We start from the raw sequence: 19,656 nt of genomic DNA on the forward strand, positions 1-19,656 counted from the left end.
ATTGTAAGGAGTGGCGTCATTTTCCACAACCTTTCGACATCTAATTCTAAGTTTGGAAAAGACGCGATGGTTGGTAGATTACGGGTTTTGAGTCACGGAACTTTCATGATTTGACAAACAAAAGGGTGGATGGCTTTTCCATTGTGGTGCTTGAAGAATCAATAGTTACTTTTACAGTCTTCGATGATTAAAAGTATATAACGCAAAGTCAGCTATAAAAGACGCACCAAAACTTTCCGGCAGGAAGTTGGCAAACTTTTTGCACACACTGACATGGGTCGGTCACTTGCAGAGCGTTTTCACGTGACGTCATAGGAATATCAACATGGTGGCGGTCGGAGCTAAGTCACGGTATTTCAGTGTCATAGACCAGGCGTTTTGGGGCATCTTAAGATCATCGGACCCTCTCAAATAAACACTATCAAAAATTCATAGTTCACAGAAGAAAATCCCAGGAGCTAGAGTACATAAAACATGGCTATAAGATTTTTAAAAAATGTTTGCCGTAATATACATATGAATATAGAATTGATTTGTAGTAGAATATGGTTTTGTGGCTTATACATTTAACTCTTACGATTCATCAGGGCCGAATGAAAAGTAACCCTTCTGCAAGTTGAACGCCATCGTATTGCTTCAATACTGGTTGTCATATATAGTCAGATGTAATTTCATCAAATTTTGTTTTTGTTTCAATCTCAAAATACAACCGAAAAAAATCTGCCTTCTGGTCATGATTTGTATTTTGTTCTCCATAAGTAAAAGTGGAGGTTGATTTCACTAGTTGATTTGAAAGCTATCGGCTATTCTAAGACCAGGGTGTACCAGAGTGTACACTTTGGCAAATTTTTCAATTTTCATATTCCCCATCTAGTGCCAAAAATCGTACTACAAGTGATACCATACATGATGCTTTTTGATTTTTTTATAACGGCGAGGAGCGGTTTAAAACTTGCGCTGTTTCAAACATGACATGCTTACTTTACAATGGGCAGTCAGAAGATCCAGAGCTGGGGAACTTGTATTCTTGGAACCAGGTTTTCAACGAGTGTTCAGCTTTACACATGTATGATAAGGCCCTCTGTTCGCAGATCCTTGGCATGATAAATGACCCCACATTTTTCTTCCCTTGGGGAAGGTTTGTATAAAGTGTACATATTTTGTGTGCACTGAGGCGTGCTGCTAATAGCTAGTTTGGACTGCTATAGGTTCCCCCTTTCTCCTATAGTTTGCAATTTTTCCTAGACCATGGCCTCATCCACGGAGGTGAAAAGAAAAACCTGTAAACGGCAAGACGACGTCCAAACTGTGATAACCCTATGAATTACGAGTTTACCCTCCGTACCAACCAGGCGGAGTTCTTGGAGGAAGATCGAGGTGACGGAGCGGGCACTTTCTCGATTCCCGCCTTTCTTCTGACGCATTTAGTGTGTGTCTGGTGGTGACACTTCTATTTGTAAGATATCTTTGGGACGCCGCCAGACGCACGCAAGCTTCACAGTTGTTTTACTAATATCGTAAAAGCTTCTAAAAAGAGACAGGGTTTGGTTCGTACGTGTAACTGGTAAACTGTTTCAGACGATGGCTACACGGTCCCTCAACAAAGAGATTGCTCTCGCTTTTCTTGGTGTCCTTGTGGTTTGGTCTATGCAGTAGACAGATATCTAACGAATTTAGGATGGCGGTTTAATTTAGTATATTTTAACTATGGTTACGGACCCTTAAACGTAATGAGTGGAATCATGTTTCCCTAGTCCCTCTACGTTGTGCTTTGGTCCATGGTGCTGAAACAGTTGATGTTATTTAGATGGCTGGAATTTCGTGTCGTTTTCACCTTGTGAAAGCTGTTGGGAATTTCAAATGGAAATTTTTCAAATGATAATTGTGGAATTTTCATAGCCAGATGCGTTTCTAAATAGGATATCTAGATTGACAAACATCTCACAGAGCTCGAAGCCGTGCTTGGCCCCGTGTGCATGAAGAAAACGGCAATCATGCTCGTTACCAGCGTTGAAAAGTTACGCCAGCCCAATTCGTTGGCTGTCTGCAGAAGTAAGAAAAAGGCAGAAACAAATAAGACAAAAACGTTTTTCCTACCAAGAGAACTGTTGGGATCTTCCTCGACCGCATGTCTCTGTTGAGAAAGTTCAGCATCTGCATGGCTCTTCGGCAGCCGGGCCTGCGAGGCGATTGCAGAAGGACTTCGTAGTCGCTCGTCCCCTCTCTTTATACGTCCGCCTGGTGTCTGATAGGTCGAGTCAACTGAAGAACTGAGGAGGACCGACCTTTGTGGAGTTGTATATAAAGTGGTGTGATCGTGGTCTTGCCTAATGTAGTCCAATCGATCTCGGTATGGCGGCGGGGTGCCTGACAGGAGGCCGACTGAAGCAAGCACTGCTGAGCATTACCGACTGCTAATTACAAGATGACGTCTCTTTCTTCGTTACTAAGTACCAGCTGCAGATGTGACATCAGCGGTGCCCACACGTATTAAAATCATGCATTTTTTTCAGAGGGGAGGTAGGCGGGATCACCGTCAACTAAGACGGTTTGAACTTCGAATTGGGACATACCATGGGCCTACGACGACTGGAGGGTACGAGCTAGACCAGCTCCACGCCTAGCTTGCAGTCGTCAATGTTTCTTGACCAGACGGATACGTCTCCTCAGGAAAGCATATCAGTTATATATTGATCAGTATGGCCCCTTTAAGTTGATGCTGCCCTGCCTCCTCCCCTGAGGAACGTGCATGGACTCGCCAGCTACTTGTCGCCTCCCACGCCTTTTCGAGTCAATCTTTCTTCTTTTGATGACAAACTCACACAGGGAGGAGAGTAGGAGTTTCTTCTAAAAAAGTGTAGATGTGGGCTACAGAGAGAACAAATCATTCGAAGGAAATGTAATTGCCTCCATTCTTTTACCACCTGTGGCACTAAGTTCTACAAAAGAACATAATCTGTATGGTGAGCTAATCAGGATCTAATCATCGTGGCCCTCATGTTTGTTACCTGGTAACGGTATCCATGTCACATTTCAGAGACATAAAATAACACAGGGTCACAAGCATTTAGTTATCTCTTCTGACACATTTAGGTATAGCATGGAGGTAGAAAAAAACTACCTCCATGGGTATAGTTGCTGTTCTGTGTGTTGTTTTGTCTGGTCTGTTTGAAGGTTGCATTATTTTTAGTGAACGTCTATCATGTGCGACATTGTTCGTTTAAGTGTTCCGGCGATGTCTTTGAAAACATGAGAAATTGTCAAAGGCACTGTGATATGTGTGTACACGGAGCATTTTGCCGAGTTATCTTTTATTAGTGGACGTCACTCAAAACTTTCTCAGCCGCAGGTGGTTGGGCATCTTGGCAAAGCTCAACTAACATAGTGCCAGACTGGGATGATTTTGGAGCCGCTCCACAGCTTAAATCTGTGCCTCCCCTACGTCGTCACTGGGAATAAAGCTAATCATAGATTGATCCCTGAGACTGTTCTTATCACATGTGTTTGACATGACCATGGCCCTTACGTCTTTTGCGGTTTACGTAAGCGCGTCACCCTGAATAAAAGATTCGGGCATGTAATTGGCTTTTGACTTTGCCCTGCATACCCTGGACATGCTATCTCTGATCTTGTTAATCCAAGCTGAGGCCAGACGATTTACTGTTTGATAGTCTTCTTTTTATGAAATTTTGTCACGCATGGGCAGTCGCTGGCCTAAAACAGGGCAGCGAACCAGAGAACTCCTTCGAATCGCGCGCCCCGGGATCAAGTTCACCGACAAACGTCTCTCTCCTGTAGCATATTCAGACACCAGCCAGTGAGCTAACAAGATGAAGACCTAACATGGGCATACAAAACATGATGCACTGCCACTGTGCTCATAATTGCTACAGTCTTCCTAGTTGAGCTGTCTGTGATCATGTTGAAAAGAGAATCAGTTATACTAAACTCAAAAGAAAGAAAAAAAGGAAAAAGTAGTGTTTACTTGCACCTGGGTGTCTGCAAACGCCGCTTTTACTCTATCCACAGATTCACACCAGTTTATAGATTCCGATCATCATCACACCTTGGTGAAACAGTAGTTTCCGAATTCACCTGATTCAACATGTTGGTTTTATACTACAACGTACTGAATTTACTGAGCATCAGGTCACCACCCGTATACTTAGTATATTTGGCCTCCATCAGCTTGATTTGTGACACAAATCTTTCTTGTTTCCATCTGGTGGTCTCTTTCTTGTAATGCAACTGTTGTTGTTGATGATATAATGCATGGTGCATTGTTATTGATCATTCATAAAGCAGTTCACGATAGTCATCACATTATAGCCGTCTTTATAAGAGACTGAATTGCACAAGACTTAAAACAAATCTACGGGATCACATTGATCGTATTATCGTTTCCATTTCTAAAACATGATCATCTAGCAAGTGTTGCGTTGATACATGACAGTCATAGTCAATCTGTACCCTGGGGAACACCAAGAGATAGATGTCCCGAGTCCAGTCCCTTTGCCATTGGATATTTCTTCTCGTCTGGGTACCACTGGCTCGCCATGTCCATCTTTCACTAGTACTGGTTCACTCCGTATGTAGCCTCCCTCACAGAACCCACCCAAAATGCTTTCTTTTCCTGTATAGGGCATTATAATCAGAACCAGATAACCGCGTATAGTTAACAAAACGTCATGTGGGACCTGCAACGGATGCTAATGCATTTGTCTATAAAAATGCGACAGAACTTATGTTTCAAACATGCTTATGTTATGAAGATAAATAGTTTTCTTTACAAACATCAAGAAGTCGACCTACATGTAGTTCAGTGACCTTTAGTGAGGATGGAAACCACTTTACCATTAGAAAACCTCCGGGGAGTCAACAACAGCGGATAAGCTTCTGGCTGACACCACCTGGGATAAATTTATTAGAAGCAATTGGACGCTACTTTAGTAGCTCCTTCTGTGTATTGACTGGCTTGTCCAGAAGCATAAATCAGAGCAAGTCCTCAGACTGCTCAGTATATCAATGGTAAGTACACGTAGAATGTAAAACATCATCTTTAGTGTACATGTGCCACCATAATTTAGTTTAAAATTAACAAAGTTTATGATACTCCTAGTAATCATAATATGGTCTTAATGTGTATATCATTGTTTTGGTAAAACAATACTACCCTCTGCAATAGTATCCTTAGTTTATGCTTCCTTATGATTTCAAAACTATCATATTGCAACTGGATAGTGATAATTAATAAAACACTGATGTTTTACACATTTTCTTGCCTACCTGAGTTCATAATGACATTTTGGGAGGAAACATCAACGTCGTTGCACTGAAAAACATGTTGGAAGCTGCTGAAGATACCCAAATGAAAACTGCTGTTTGTTTAGATTCTTTTTAGGAGCCTCCTAAAATACAACAGGACTAGCGCAACTTAGTCTTGCACTGCAAAGTTATTGAGCACGACAAGCTAGATGAGAAATTTCAATTCTTCATATTTACACTTATGGCGCAAAAATCTTACATAATATCGCTGTAAGGAAAATAGAATGATAAGTATAATAGGACAATGACACACATGTAGATATCAAACGTCAAGTAATGTTGAAATAAGCCTGTTATGTATGCCGTAAATGCGGTGTATATTTATTTCATTCAAGGGTGGATGGGACTTTCCTAAGCTTTTGTCTCATTTGACAGTTGTGACAAATTGACCCTCCGTTGATTCGGTATCTTGATTGTGGAATAGTTGGTGATGGTGTCCTTCCGTCTATCGGTTGTCGTCTATCAACCGCCCACTGGTTCACCCTCCGGGCGGTATTACGGCCCCAGCCATCCATGGGACGAGTATTAATCTCGACATGGCTGACCTTATAATTATCTATGATCACTGATAGTGATAGACTGGACATTGTTGTGTCAATCTCGACCAAGAATAGTGCAGCATGACAAATACATCCACTAAAGGCTGTAATGTTTTGTTGAAGTAAGAAAATGGTTGTGACTTCCTGTTGGTAATGAACACTGACTCAATGTTTGACCATCAGAGTAGTAATGTAAGATTGTTTTTATGTGCCAGTGTAGTCAGATAGTGAAGCAGTTACAACATGTGGCATCCCACTATATGAAATTTTGTTAATGTCTGATTTACTTTTTCAAATTTCTTTCATAATTCATTTTTGATGTGTGCAATAATAACTAACAAGAAGCAGAAATTCATTAATAACAGTATCTGTTGTTGTATAATCCATGGCTAAAGAATTTTGCTGCACTGGTTTCTTCTCACTTTGGAGTTGCCCAAGCAAAGATTGCATCCCCTAATGGACAAAAAAAACAACAACATTGGTTATTATCATAATCATTATTTATCACTTACTATACTGTATCAAAAGAAAAATATCAAGTTGTTTTTTAAAAACTCAAAGCAGGTATAAAAGGCACCTACTTGGAGCCGAAACTGAAAATGTCTTCCAGAACAAAATTTTAACAACTTCTTAAACACATTCACAAATGTATCTATGCACAAAAGATAGCACAAGCACACTTTGATCCACTTTGTGTTGAACTAATCTGGTATATTGTACTACAGACCCAAACCAAGCTGATTTGTAAACAAATCGAAAAGTCCACATCTAAGTTTTCTTCTGTAGTCCTCGAACCCAAAACCTGTGTTCAATCTGCATGTTTCCCTCTAGAGTAACCCTGCTCCCAATTTTTTCCTGGCAGTGACAGAAACTGTGTCTGTTTTCAAAATGTTTGTCACAACAACTGCAAAATATTGCTAGGCAAACTGTCATAGGGCAGCTTAGGCTTATTATGTAAAGAAAACCAATACTTTTTTATTGTTCAGGCTATACAACAGGGGCCTTTAATGGGCATCATTAGTTTCAAAATGGTACATGAACCTTGTGACAAGGCACTCCTACCAATGTCAGTTGGCAGCCATGAGACTGGGATGAAGAACAGTTTGGCGTCCCACCCACACACATAGCGACTGTGCGGACTGACGGCGGTCAGGGCGTGTTCTATCGCATCCACCACGAGATCCAGCCGAGGGGAGCAGATCAAGTCTAGATGCTTCAAGACATCTTCTGTTCCTGTGCAGAAAATAAGAAATTAAACTTAAGTATGAAAAAATATGCCATTTGTTAGTATTTCCATCAATTACAAGGACTGTATGCCTTTTTTCTTGAGGCTAAAGACTTAACTGTGCTGAAGTAGCCAAGTTCTATTATATAGACTAAAATGCCACCAGACTGCAAAGGTACCCTAAAGAAATATTGAAAAATATGAATTCAAAAGTACGTCTTACTTGCTTGAAAATATTCCTCTCCTTTCTCTTCCTTTTTTTCAGGGTCCAGGCTGTCCCACAATGCTTTCATTTTCTCTGCCACATTCTCAGCTTTAGTTATTGCTGTTTTGAAGTAGCCAGGTTCTATGATATGGACTGAAACACCAGCTGACTTCAAAGTACGTCTGAAAAGAATCATTATAAAAGAGATACAAAACTTTTATTACAGTTTGGGCACCAATGAGTGCAGCACTGAAATGATTCTATTTTAATGTGTCTGTCAGCATCTGAGTACTGTACTGTACCGTATCACTTTAGAGCTGTAGCTTAGGTTTGCTTTGAGGAAATTCTTCCTTCAGGCTTAAATTTGATTCATCAGCAGCTTCAGTTGTTTTAATTTTGGGGACAAAACAGGATGTCCACAGGTTGGATCGTGACATACCTGAAACCATCAGAAAATCCCTCCACTGCGAACTTGGAGGCAGCGTACGGCCCCGTCCCTGGCTCCATCCTAGCGGTGCAGCTGGACATGTTGACTATCCGACCCCCGGCTTTCTTCAGAAGTGGCAGGAAGGTGTACGTCACGTCTACCAAGCCAAAGAAGTTGATGTCAAAAACCTGGCGGTAATCTTGCAGGTCCAGCCAGTCCATGTGGCCAATCCTCCCCGAGATGCCAGCATTGTTGACCAGGCCCCACAAACCTGCATATCAACAGGATTAATATTATTAATGATTAGCATTAAACATTAAAAGAAGGGTTATAGTTAATTAAGGTCCCATGATGAATGCCTTTTGGCTGTAGGGACAATGGGTTGTTAAATCCACACACACTGCGACACACACACACAGTGACACGCACACACACAGTGACACACACACACACATACACATACCATGGTATTACACAGAAAAGGAGTGTGTCATGAAAATGAAACAAGAATACATAACATTCTGATATTGAACCTTCCAATCGTCTGACTAACCTTTATCTCCAACGTGATCTCTGACAGTCTGAAGTCCTTGCTTGACGCTCTCATGGTTGGCCACATTAATTCGCAACGTGACAACCCTCTCCGAGCAGCTCTTTCGTATTTCTACCTCCCCCTTCTCTGTCAGGCATGCCGCAAACACACGAAACCCCAGACCGTCCAATCGGATGGCATCTTCCCTGCCGAACCCGCTGTCACACCCTGTGATGAGGACAGACTTGTCGGAGGTTCTAGGGATCCTGGGACGACCTTTAACCCACTTGTAGATCTTGTATCCAATGATGAGGAGGATGACAAACAGAAGACTGTCCAGCATGTTTCCCACACGCTCTATCTAACTGTGGGACAGTGGAAATGACATTGAATATGCAGCTATATGTGAGAACAGACATGTCGACAGGGAGGTCTGTTTATGGAGAATGGGCATAGGGATAGAGAATGGGCCAAGGGACAGAGAATGGGCATTGGGAAGAAAGACAGAGAACACAAAACAGATGGGTATGGGATGTTAACGTTACTAGGTGAGATATGTATGGAAAGGGCAGATATGCATGGGATATGAGTTAACGTACGAGAGCACTAGTGTAGTGGTGTACAACAATATGTATGCTAAATGTGTGCCCGTATGCTAATGAGCAATAATTTGCATATACAGTATGGCCCAAATCTAGATCTAATGAAGCTATTACTGAATTTTGCTTGCGTTGCTAGTAACACAGTGCCACACCACAGCCCATCTGGAACCACAAAGAGCCCACCCTGAGCCTGGGAACAAGTAAATTTTTAGAGACCAAACCCCATGCACACCCTTGAGCTAGCCTGGATGCCAGACCCATAGCAAACTGGAATGAAAGTACAATGTATCTCAGTACTACTGTGCTGCACACTGATACTCTCTGGATCCAGTCACTGTGCTATGGGTCTGGTATTCAGGCTACCTTGAGCAGGTAAAATTGAGCTTCTCTAGGCGGCCAACTTCTCTGGCCAATGAAATTCCCTTTTTGGGCCGATTTCTACTATTTATTCAGCCCTCAACTTCAAAAGGAGTCTGGTGCATGGTGCAAGGAGGTTTGGTCATCAACCAGCAACTTGAAATTTTGTTTGATAGAGCGTCGATCTATCTATGAACTTACCTGGAGAATCTAAAAGTATGATCAAAGTTGGAGTCTGGAGCGCGGTACCGTTACATATATACAACGCCCTGGACTTTGCTCTTCCCTCATAAAGTAAACAGCGCCACCTGCCGATCCAAAGTATACCTTCTCATATCTCTTTGATCTATATTGTTTCTGATGATGATATCTGTCAGGTAAAGGAGAGGTGGAAGCAAAAGAAACATCTATAAATAGCCCAATAACGGTTTTCTGTTATATTATAAAAAGCTGATTTATGAACGATTTGAGTATTTACCAAAAACATCATGCTGCAAACATAATTTAGACCGCTAGTCGTCGCTGCAATGAATGAAAACACGCATGCGTCCTGTGTGCCCGACCCGCTGGTACCATTTCCGGAAGCAGAGGACTGACTATGGCTGGGTGAGGGTCCGGGACTCTGCACATTCCGCAAATAATCACTCATTACCTCGCCATACCTGCGATATCTGACGTCTCCAACAGCAGGGGGCTAGAGAAACTTGGACCCTAACGGTCAAGCCAACTACTAACGGACCCACTTCCTTCCACGGAGAGGAATAGCATGTAAAAAGTTGGATACACGGCGAGGTGATCTGAGGTGAGTTTTTTTTTTTGTGAATGAAATCAGAGACCTTGCACAGGACAGTTTCTTTCATGAGATTCAAAAGTTACTTCCCGAGACATTCAGTCTATTTCTAAAGCCACTGACATATACGGACGCAGTTCATAGAACAAACTGGAGTTTGAGAAACAAGACACAGGAAAGTGTTGAAGTTCTGTCCGCCTGTCCCGGTTGAGAATACAATTTTCAGGCGGTAACCCCGGGGCCCAGTCCCGCTATGTGGCCCGTAGGGATCGGCCACATATCTTTTATGAAAAATCATCCGACACTGCATTACAATGATGTGTTTTTGATGTGTTGTCTCTTATTTTTACTTTCCCTGGGATGTACACAGCGCCGTATTTAGTCAGTGTAAATTTTCACTCTTTGGCTCTGTGCTATCCGATTGTTTGACTTTTAGTTGGCCGTCAAAACAATGGAGTTTGATCATTGACTCTCACCACAGCAGGAGGGAGGGGGGTGGTAACCGAACTTCGCAAAATTAAAAACAAAGGAGTTTTGAGGTGCCACACATTTTTCATTAATCAATGTTTTGGTATTATGGAATTATTGAAGATATAACAGGTAACGTTAATATTTCAATGTCGATTTTTCAAGTCACGACATAGAACTATTAGAAGGAGAAATGAGTCATCATGGTTCAAATTCCTTGAACTGGTTGAGTAATATTGGAGAAATAGAATCCAGAAGTATATTTTAGCAGCAACATTCTCCTCTCCTTAAATACCAATACCTCAGTATGCTTACTATAGTTGTATATACTAACTAAAAGAATCGCTCACAGTATATAATTTTACTAAGTATTGCCAGGAAGTATGTTAATTCTGTGATTCCTGTATCATTCATTGTCATTAGATTGGTTCCCGGTTATGATAGGAAACTAGGATATCCTTTGAAAGTAACCCAAACCTACAAACCTGTTGGTGGCTAGTCCAGTAGAATTTTGTGTACTACACTGACCAGTTGTGATGTTTCTGTCCAGGGTTGCCCACTGGGGCATGTTGGTCATGCTAGACTGCAGCCAGAGATCACTAGTTGAAGGAAGGAGTGTCCCGCTACAGGCTGACTGGGGCAAGCTGCACCCAGCTTGTTCAAACAAGAGGAAATGTCCCACTCTGCCATGTTTCTGAAATCTGTCTGCTACTGTAGAACTTCCTTCCTCCATGGCGACCACTGACTCAGCCCCCATGGCAAACCAGGAAGTACTGGTAGAGGACTTGCACCCCCTGCAGATCCACCCCGGACCCCTGGTGCCTGAGGAGCCATTTATTGTCCTGCAGGTCGCCAAGGAAACCACTGCCACCGACGTCATTTGCCAACTGGTGGCGCAGTACAACCTCGCGGGAGGGGCGGAGAATTATGAGATCGCAGAGGTGTGCTACACGGGGGGACAGAACTGTAAGGAGCGGCTCCTGCAGAGAGACGAGTGCCCTGCCCAAGTCCAGTTGATCTGGCCACGCAAGATGCCGACCATGAGTAACAAAGATGCCGCCATCTACAAGTTCTGTCTGCGCGAGACGCTCCACGCGTTCTACAGCCGCTGGTCGGTGTGCTCGAGCACGGACTCCATGAACGCCCTGATGGCGGAGTACTTCCGCCCGCCCTCGGACAAGGACTACCCGGACCTGTGCCGCCTCCCCGACCTGAACGAGCACACACTGCTGGATAACCTGCAGGTCAGGTTCAACCAGGGAAAGATCTACACCTACGTGGGCTCCATCCTCATCGCCATCAACCCCTTCAAGTTCTTCCCCATCTATAACCCCAAGTACGTCAACATGTACCAGAACCACCGGCTGGGCGAGCTGGAGCCGCACATCTTCGCCATCGCGGACGCCTCGTACCACACCATGCTGGAGAACAGAGAGAACCAGTGCATCGTTATATCAGGAGAGAGCGGGTCCGGGAAGACAGAGAGCACCAACTTCTTGCTGCACCACCTCACCGCACTGAGTTATAAAGGCCACGCCAGCGGGATTGAACAGACCATCCTAGGAGCTGGCCCTGTCTTGGAGGTAAGGATGTTTGTTTAGAGTTAAAGGTCAAGGGTTAGAGGGCAAGCAGTCACCACCTGTATTTTGTCACAGGAAGTATGTGTATAGCCTTGTGTGTCTTATGTCTAGTATGGCACATTGCAGGCAACACAACCTGTGCTTACCCTTCTTGAATACTTGGGGAATAGAGTTTCAATCAAAGTAATGTACAACACACAATTTTGGAAAAAAGACACTTTCAAAGACACTTTCAAAATGTACATATTTGACAGGGCCTTGATCTGAATGTTCCCTTTCTGGTACCCACCACTATGTTACATGTACTATGTTCACTTATGGTGGAAATTCTTGTTGACAGTATGTGTATCAGAGGTGCCCACTGCAATACATTAGGTGTTGGTGACAATTCAAGTATGTGGCCGTAAAGTTTAAATTCCTGCTGTCAGCAGCTAGCATCCAGGTCCACTGTGTGGTTTCTTTGTGTGTTTATGATCAGCAAATGTTTATAAAAGTACCAAATATAGGAGGCTGTTTTTGTAAGGAATTCTTAGTGATGAGTGTTATAATGAATCAATGATAAGGGAAAAGGATAAGACAACATGGTTACACTTGCAGGTTCTCTGTTCAAGTTATGGTCAACATTCATTTCATAATTTTTTGGCCATCATTTTTTAAAGCCTAACCCTAACCTACTACCCTAACTCTAATCTTTAATTGTAGAGTGACAAAAGTTTGACAGATTCTCAATTCAATTAGTACTAGTAGATTTATAACCAATGCTGGGGGCTGCAGACCTCAACTCTTGTACCTGTACTGAATGTACAGTATTGTGCTGATACCCCTACCAATGTTCAAAATTGTATTGTACTGTACTGTACTGTACTGTACTTTATTTAGTGTGAATGAAGTTCTATTAGGAGGCTGTATGTATGTTAATCGTTTAGTCTGCCACTCTGGTGACAGAAGCATCGCAGAGATGAGAATGGGGGCATGAGATTCCTCCTGACGTAGTTAGCAAGCCTGCCTGTCACATTGATTTGCATGTATAACCTAGTTTTTAGGTGTACTTCAATCAAGCTGTTAGGATCAAAGAAGTTGCTCACTCCTATTTGCAAAATGTGTGTATTTGGGACTCAACTATGTTATTGGGATGGGACCATATGTATTGAACGGAGAGGAAGAGGGTTGCAAGGTAAAGGTCTGTCCTGAGGACATAATGCCACTCCATATCCTATTGCCCCTTGAAAGGATCCATGTTCACTAGTCGTCGGAACATCAAGTACTGTATTGTACAGGACCAAATACAGTGTGTGTGTATGTGTGGGGAGTGAACATTGAATTTTGTTATCATACAAAGTTAGTCACTAAGAGACAGCAAGTGGGGAGGGGGTATCTAATCTACATTTTTGTAGCATCAACATCTAGCATCAACAACAGTAAAATGTGGACTTATTTACAAGTACCATTCCTGTACTTTCTTATACACTAGGGTTTAATCAAACTACATAGATACACAGAGACATACTTTATGGCTTGGCTAATGCAATCTGTTCACCCCCAGTAATTCCCGATATCTAGGAGCTCTGGAGGTTGCATTAGTAGAAAATAACCACACTAATGAGGCTAAATTGGGTTGGACGACAATGTCAAGCAATTTAGGGGGAAGAGTCAGGAATGATTCCTGCTCCCTATGGGACTGAGATGACTCATCACCGGGATCATACACATGTTGTTATTCATTCATCATTTCTGACCAATGGCTTGCATAAATTGGGCGTGTACATGCCAAAAATACAGAAATCATTTGTAATATTTAGAATGTACCTGGGTCTAATACTAATCTAGAAATAAAGAAATAAAATGGGGGTATGTCCATTGATCATTTCTGACCAAAGGCTGAAAATATTGGTTGTCTACGTAAGGTTTTGAATGTATCACAATATATAGAAAATGTAAAATGTGACAAAACTAGAAATGAAGATGAGTTTTATAGTCTTGTTGTGATTTTCAATTTTTGCATAGTTTGTATGTGTATGTAGTAATATGTGTATGTTACTGTGGTTTTAAAATCTCAGGGCTCGAAATACTAGTACTGGGTGCATGTGCACCTTAGTGCACCCAGCTGTGCACCCGATTTTTTTCTGTCGATGCATCAGTCAGTGCACCCAAATATTTTCATAGGTTTACGTATGTAAAGATGTTCAATGTATGGTAAAATCCAAGTGTCAGAAAAATGATAAAATGATTGTTATTATAAATATTAATTTTCTTTATATTGAAATGAAACATAATTAGTTTTTGCTGACATTCCACTTACTTTATCTTATAATAAAGTTATATGGTGCACCCCCAAAAAATTTTTGTGCACCCAATTTGTTGGGAGCACCAGTGCACCTATTCCCAAAAATAAATTTCGAGCCCTGAATCTGGAATCAGCATCACCCGCCAATAAAGCCGGGGATTTTTATGGTATCTTACATGTATTTAAGGACTATATGATTCTGCTTTACTGCAGAATTGTTTTAACAACTTGAAATACTGCAAAAACCTCCCCCCCCCCCACTAAAATAAATGAGTTTACAGTATCCTAGATTTCCTGCCCAGACTGTCCAGATGTCACCTTGGGACCTCACAGGTCAAGTTTGTTTCAGAATCTTATAGATAGCACAAGTTTTACAGGTGCAAAATTACATTTCATAGCATGTTAGTCCGAAATACGATACCTACAATGTACAGATCCTACTGCTCATTTCCAGAGGATATTTATTTTTGTACAATGTAAATATTTTGGGAAAACTGATACCCAGCTCTTGGGGGTTGCAGAAATCAGACAGCTAATCATTCCCACTCGATTTCTTTGCCATCCTTTTCCCTTCCTCCCTCCACCCACTCACTAGGCCTAATGCCTAACTTCCTGTTATGGCCAGTGCCCATATATGTCCACATCTGTGTCTTCTGAAGGCTTCAAGGGCCATCCTAATCTCCAAGTAGATGTTGGATGGGCTTCTCTGACAGGCAAAGAACATTACAATTCCCAACATCTGCTTGGAGTAGTTGGAGATGAACCCATCCTACTGTATCAATTTTACTATTTTAAAAAAATGATCATGTGTAGTGCTGTGTACCGGTTTACTGGACCGGTTCTGGACTTCTAAAAATGTTTAGGTTCAAGTCCAAAAAACCTAAAAGGCAGGAACCAGTTCCGGACTTATTACAAAAAAACAAACAAACTAAAAACAATGTCACAAACACCTTTTCGTTCCAACTTCCAAGCAACATAAAAATCTTCAATATATTGCAAAATCTGTGCTGCAAAAATGAAATGAAGAAAACATTGCCATCAGGCATCATCAAGTGTCAGCCTCGGTGTTATGTGGCCATAGTTTTGCCCAGACAACATTGGAAGGTTACCAACATATATTTACATGCAATTTTGTACATGCCATGGGTATACATGTAGATCCGGACTTAACTGAACCTAAACCTCTGGACTTGAATCCGGACCTGAATCTAAATGTGGGTTTAGGTACACAGCACTAATCATGTGTACATGTCTAAGGATCCTACCATGTTCATGTATGGCTGGCCGTGTACTATATGATGTAAATTGGCTGGCTGTCCTTTATCCATGTCTTGGTGTCCTGTCCTACTTGTATGTCCTGGTGGAAACATTTTCAAGTGTTATGCCTTAAATAGTGAAAATTGAACGAAAGCAAATATTTGGGGATGGAAAAGGATATTAGGTTTAGGCCATTTGATGGATGTGCTAGTTTTGCTTAAATGAAATATATGTTTTATTGCTTGTCAGTTGTGGCATTGCCATTTTCTTAATATCTTGTAATATAACCCTCTCTTAGAAAGGTATACATAATGATTCCACAATGTGTCATAAAAGTCTTTAATTTTAAAGATTTTTTGCTAAATGCCGCTTATCCTCAGATTTTTGTTAGCTTCTAATCTTCAAGCATGAGATAAGCTAGACTCAAGCAGAAAAACTTTCTCTCTCACTGGCCTCACAATTTCAACTCAGCGCAGTGAATGAACTGCACAGATGCATGCCTGGATATAAGTAGCCAACAATGTAGCTGACAAGTGCTTGAGGCATGAACTACACTAAATCAAAAGGTCAAGGCTGTATCTAGCATGGTGTGCTTTTTCCTGGATGTCACTTGGTGATGACAGTGCATGTACCAAGGAGTTTATAGGGTACTGATACATATGTATCTGTATTTAAAGGTATTCAACTGACAATCAGTTCTGGAAGCTAAACTCTGGTTGCCACAGTTGCCACAGTAAAGAGGAGGACCAATGATGATGACAAACCCATGACCTATGCCAATGAGCCTTGCAGTAATATTAATAATTAATTACATGCTAGCCTGATGCAAACAAACGGTAGCTTTTCTACATGTTCATGGGAGAAAGTGTTGTCATATTTTCACTTTCTGTATATTGCTTTGCAGTGATTCAAATTCCATTGTACAAAAATTCACCAGGAAGTTGACTTCAGATAGGGTTTGAACTACATACTTGAGTGTTTTGTTCTTGTGACTTTTGTTCTGTAGAAAATGGCTAATGTTATTAAGTTATAAGTTTATCTACCATGATGAATTGATGATTTGGTAGAACAAGCCCACCTGATCACTTGCTAGATTGTCTACCACCAGAGTATGAGAAATGGTGGTATTTGGAAGGGCCAGGCTCCTTCCAAAGGTTCAGACATTGCACATGACCTTACAGCTGTGCTGTATATGGCACCATACCAAAATTCTAACCTCAAGCTTAGGCCAAAGGTTTTGTTATCTTTGGTTATCTTTATACTATACTATTCTATTCCCAAATCGTACCAAATATAACTTGTATAACAGTTAGTAGATATGTATGTAACATTATATACATAGTAGACTGATTAGTTGCTATACATGTAACAAAGTTATATAAAGGTTTATAAAAGTTTAGTACCCTATTATGAATCATGTGTACTGAACATGTATGCTTTACAAGATCTAACGAGTCATACTTTATTAATATGTTGTTTGCGCTAGCCTATGTACCGCTTATACATATTATGTATATTGTATGATTTCATCAACCTAACATGTAAAGGTCATACAGATGTAGGTACTAGTATTGTGTAAATGTGCTTTTTAGATTGGGATGCAGATAGAATAGATCAATAAACTAAATAAGTTTTTCTAGGAAGTCTTTTCTACTTCTTAGTTCTTTTTGACCTGTCAGGGTAATGTTCAGGTGTGACTTACAAAAGCCCAGTCTTGATTGTATCATGTGAACTGTGACATGGAACTGGTCTACCTGCGACGGCAGTCAGCTTACACCAGGCTGGGCCATGTTGTCAACTCCATGCTGTGCATCGTACTTCTACCTGGTGGTGCCACCTAACGATCGCCGCACGCCACATACTGTCACACATTGCAGGGGCCTTTTATTATACTGTACGACTTATAAGACAATCAATTATCATACGACAGATAAATTTTACCCCCTGTATATTGAGACATAATTTACAAAAATGTATGTTTTGTCTTGCTCAGCTTGATAATACACTAAAGCCATTCATTCTCTAATTATGTGGTTACTTCAGATCTTTTTGACAAAGAGGGAAGCTATTTTCATGTTGTTCTACTGCTGGAATGATCTGATTCCCTTGTGTTTGGATGAGCCAATTAGTACACAGTAATTCTTTCAGGATCATCTTCAAAGCAGAGATTGATAGGAATTTTGTTTTGTCTTCCTGTGGCGTTCGCTGGACAAAGACAGCAGGAACACAATATCAGAGCTTCCTCATACTACTTTTGCCGTTGCTATACTATAGTGCATTTATAATACACTTATGCATTTAGGTGTAATTAGAGCAGGTGTTTAGGACATAGTTTGTTACAAGAATGCATGCACCCTAGTCTGATCCACCTGTTACACATGTAGATTAGGAATGCAGATAGCCAAGTTTTTCTCTGAAGGCATTGACATTAGCAGTAATGTGAACAACACTTATCACTGTATCAGGAGTTATGTGTACGGGCCCAGTAAGCTTGGCTGAAAACACAGCTGTGGTGAGGCTCCATTGCACTACTCCATACTAGTACATGTGTGTATGTATCTGCTAAGAAAATCTGAGGTCATCTGATTTACCCTATCTAGACCTGGCCCACTACCATAGCTACAGCATGACTTCTTTGTGAACCAAATCAAATTAGTAAAGGCTGTGCAAAATGGATCTGGCCACTGAAGCTACTGCAAAATTTAACATTTGAGTCCTTGACTTATCTGACCTAGAGGATCTATTAGAAAGCTAATGGTGGCCCAACATAACACAATAATGACTGTGTAGTATATAATTCATTGTAGGGGTAAAAGTTGTAAGAGCACAAGGTGTGTCTGTTTGGTCATCACATTTTCCACGTAATAAAAACATTAACCCTAAACATAGCTAAAGGGACTTAATCTGGGTCTTAGTTACTTGAAGTTGAACAAAGAAATTTTAACTGCCAAAGATTCAGTAAGTTTTAGCTATCTTACTTTACTACACCAGTACACCTTGCTACATTGTAATATATGGACATATAGGACTCTAGGAGCAATGCAAAAGAGCAAGGAGTGCATATACTAGTAGTATAGTTCATTAAGCTCTTCGGAAGGCAGCTGAAAGGTTATCGAAACATCGGCAAACCAAATTTCTTTGGTAGTGTTGCTAAGAGCCCAGTATGTATTGATTTTCAAACCGAGTACATACTGAGGTAACTGTTAACTTGTTTTAGATTAAAGATTAACCTTCAATCAGAGACTTTAGTCCTAACTTTTGGTAAGGATCTGGTCTGTTGTTTGTGAAATTTTATATTTCTAAAATTTTATCATTTTCTCTAATTAAGGTACATCCTAATAGAAACCTCAAAGCAAGGCATGGTTTTCAGTGCTACTGAAATTGTGTGAAAAGAGAAGTGAAATATGATATAACCATATATCTGTATATCAGACTCTGAGTTCATCAGTGATTGGATGGGTCAATTTAGCCTAACTATGAGCGGACGTTCTTTGTCTGCCAGTACTAAAGGTTCTCATTATATCACCTGCTGCTGCCATTCATTTAGAACCGTTTCAGCACTGCCAGCCTTTCCCAGTGAATTCGAAATGTGAAAGCATTTTTGAAGTACTGGAAAATTACCATCAATACCATTACTAGATTGCCTTCAAGGCACACTGTTCTCTGTAACTGCATGTTAACTGTGTTTGAACTGGCCTTCGAAGTTCAATTCCTGTTGTATTACTTCTGAGCAATGTCCTGTACCCAAAAATTGGAAGACATACATGTATTGTAAGGGACAAATGTTTAAATGAGGATGGGTGTCAGACTGTTTGACAGGAAAGTGATCAGAGGAACAAACAGGAGCGAGTAGAGGATGGGCATGCTATCTGCTTCCCATTCATCCACAGTAAATGGTTCCTGATGACCCACCTGTGGGACACTTTAGCTGATCACATCAGGAGCCAGTGGCTGATAACATGGAATGAGGCTTTTACTGATGATGTACAATATACATGTAGATAAAGCTGGATATACATGCATTATTGTTTGGTAAAAAGCCACACATACATGTACATGTACACG

At 41.1% G+C, this 19,656-nt stretch overlaps 2 protein-coding genes across 16 annotated transcripts in view; one reads left to right on the forward strand and one right to left on the reverse strand.

Annotated features, from left to right (window-relative positions):
- Positions 1-4,925: 4,925 nt before the first annotated feature.
- Positions 4,926-10,971, reverse strand: LOC109469764 (retinol dehydrogenase 2-like). Of its 3 annotated transcripts, none has more exons than XM_019768381.1 (6): positions 10,956-10,971; positions 8,275-8,614; positions 7,734-7,992; positions 7,313-7,476; positions 6,927-7,097; positions 4,926-6,317 (listed from the first exon to the last, which is right to left on the reverse strand). In XM_019768381.1, exons 2-6 carry the CDS (start codon positions 8,594-8,596, stop codon positions 6,283-6,285), a joined length of 951 nt encoding a protein of 316 aa, XP_019623940.1. In that variant the 5' UTR covers positions 8,597-8,614; positions 10,956-10,971; the 3' UTR covers positions 4,926-6,282. The 3 variants fall into 3 exon arrangements, with proteins under 3 accessions (XP_019623940.1, XP_019623938.1, XP_019623937.1); XM_019768379.1 differs by lacking the exon at positions 10,956-10,971 and adding an exon at positions 9,414-9,458; XM_019768378.1 differs by lacking the exon at positions 10,956-10,971 and adding an exon at positions 9,414-9,492 and having other exon boundaries at positions 4,930-6,317; positions 8,275-8,618.
- The window catches only part of LOC109469760 (unconventional myosin-IXa-like), a 55,742-nt gene continuing 45,862 nt past the window's right edge, over positions 9,777-19,656 (forward strand). For all 13 annotated transcript variants that reach the window (XM_019768361.1, XM_019768366.1, XM_019768365.1 and 10 more), the window contains exons 1-2: positions 9,777-10,014; positions 11,021-12,053. In XM_019768361.1, the coding sequence (XP_019623920.1) occupies positions 11,202-12,053 (852 nt within the window). In that variant the 5' untranslated portion in view covers positions 9,777-10,014; positions 11,021-11,201. The remainder of the gene's footprint in view (positions 10,015-11,020; positions 12,054-19,656) is intronic.

The sequence above is a fragment of the Branchiostoma belcheri genome, unplaced genomic scaffold (assembly GCF_001625305.1).
Source record: "Branchiostoma belcheri isolate BF01 breed outbred unplaced genomic scaffold, Haploidv18h27 scaffold21, whole genome shotgun sequence".
Classification (NCBI taxonomy): domain Eukaryota; kingdom Metazoa; phylum Chordata; class Leptocardii; order Amphioxiformes; family Branchiostomatidae; genus Branchiostoma; species Branchiostoma belcheri.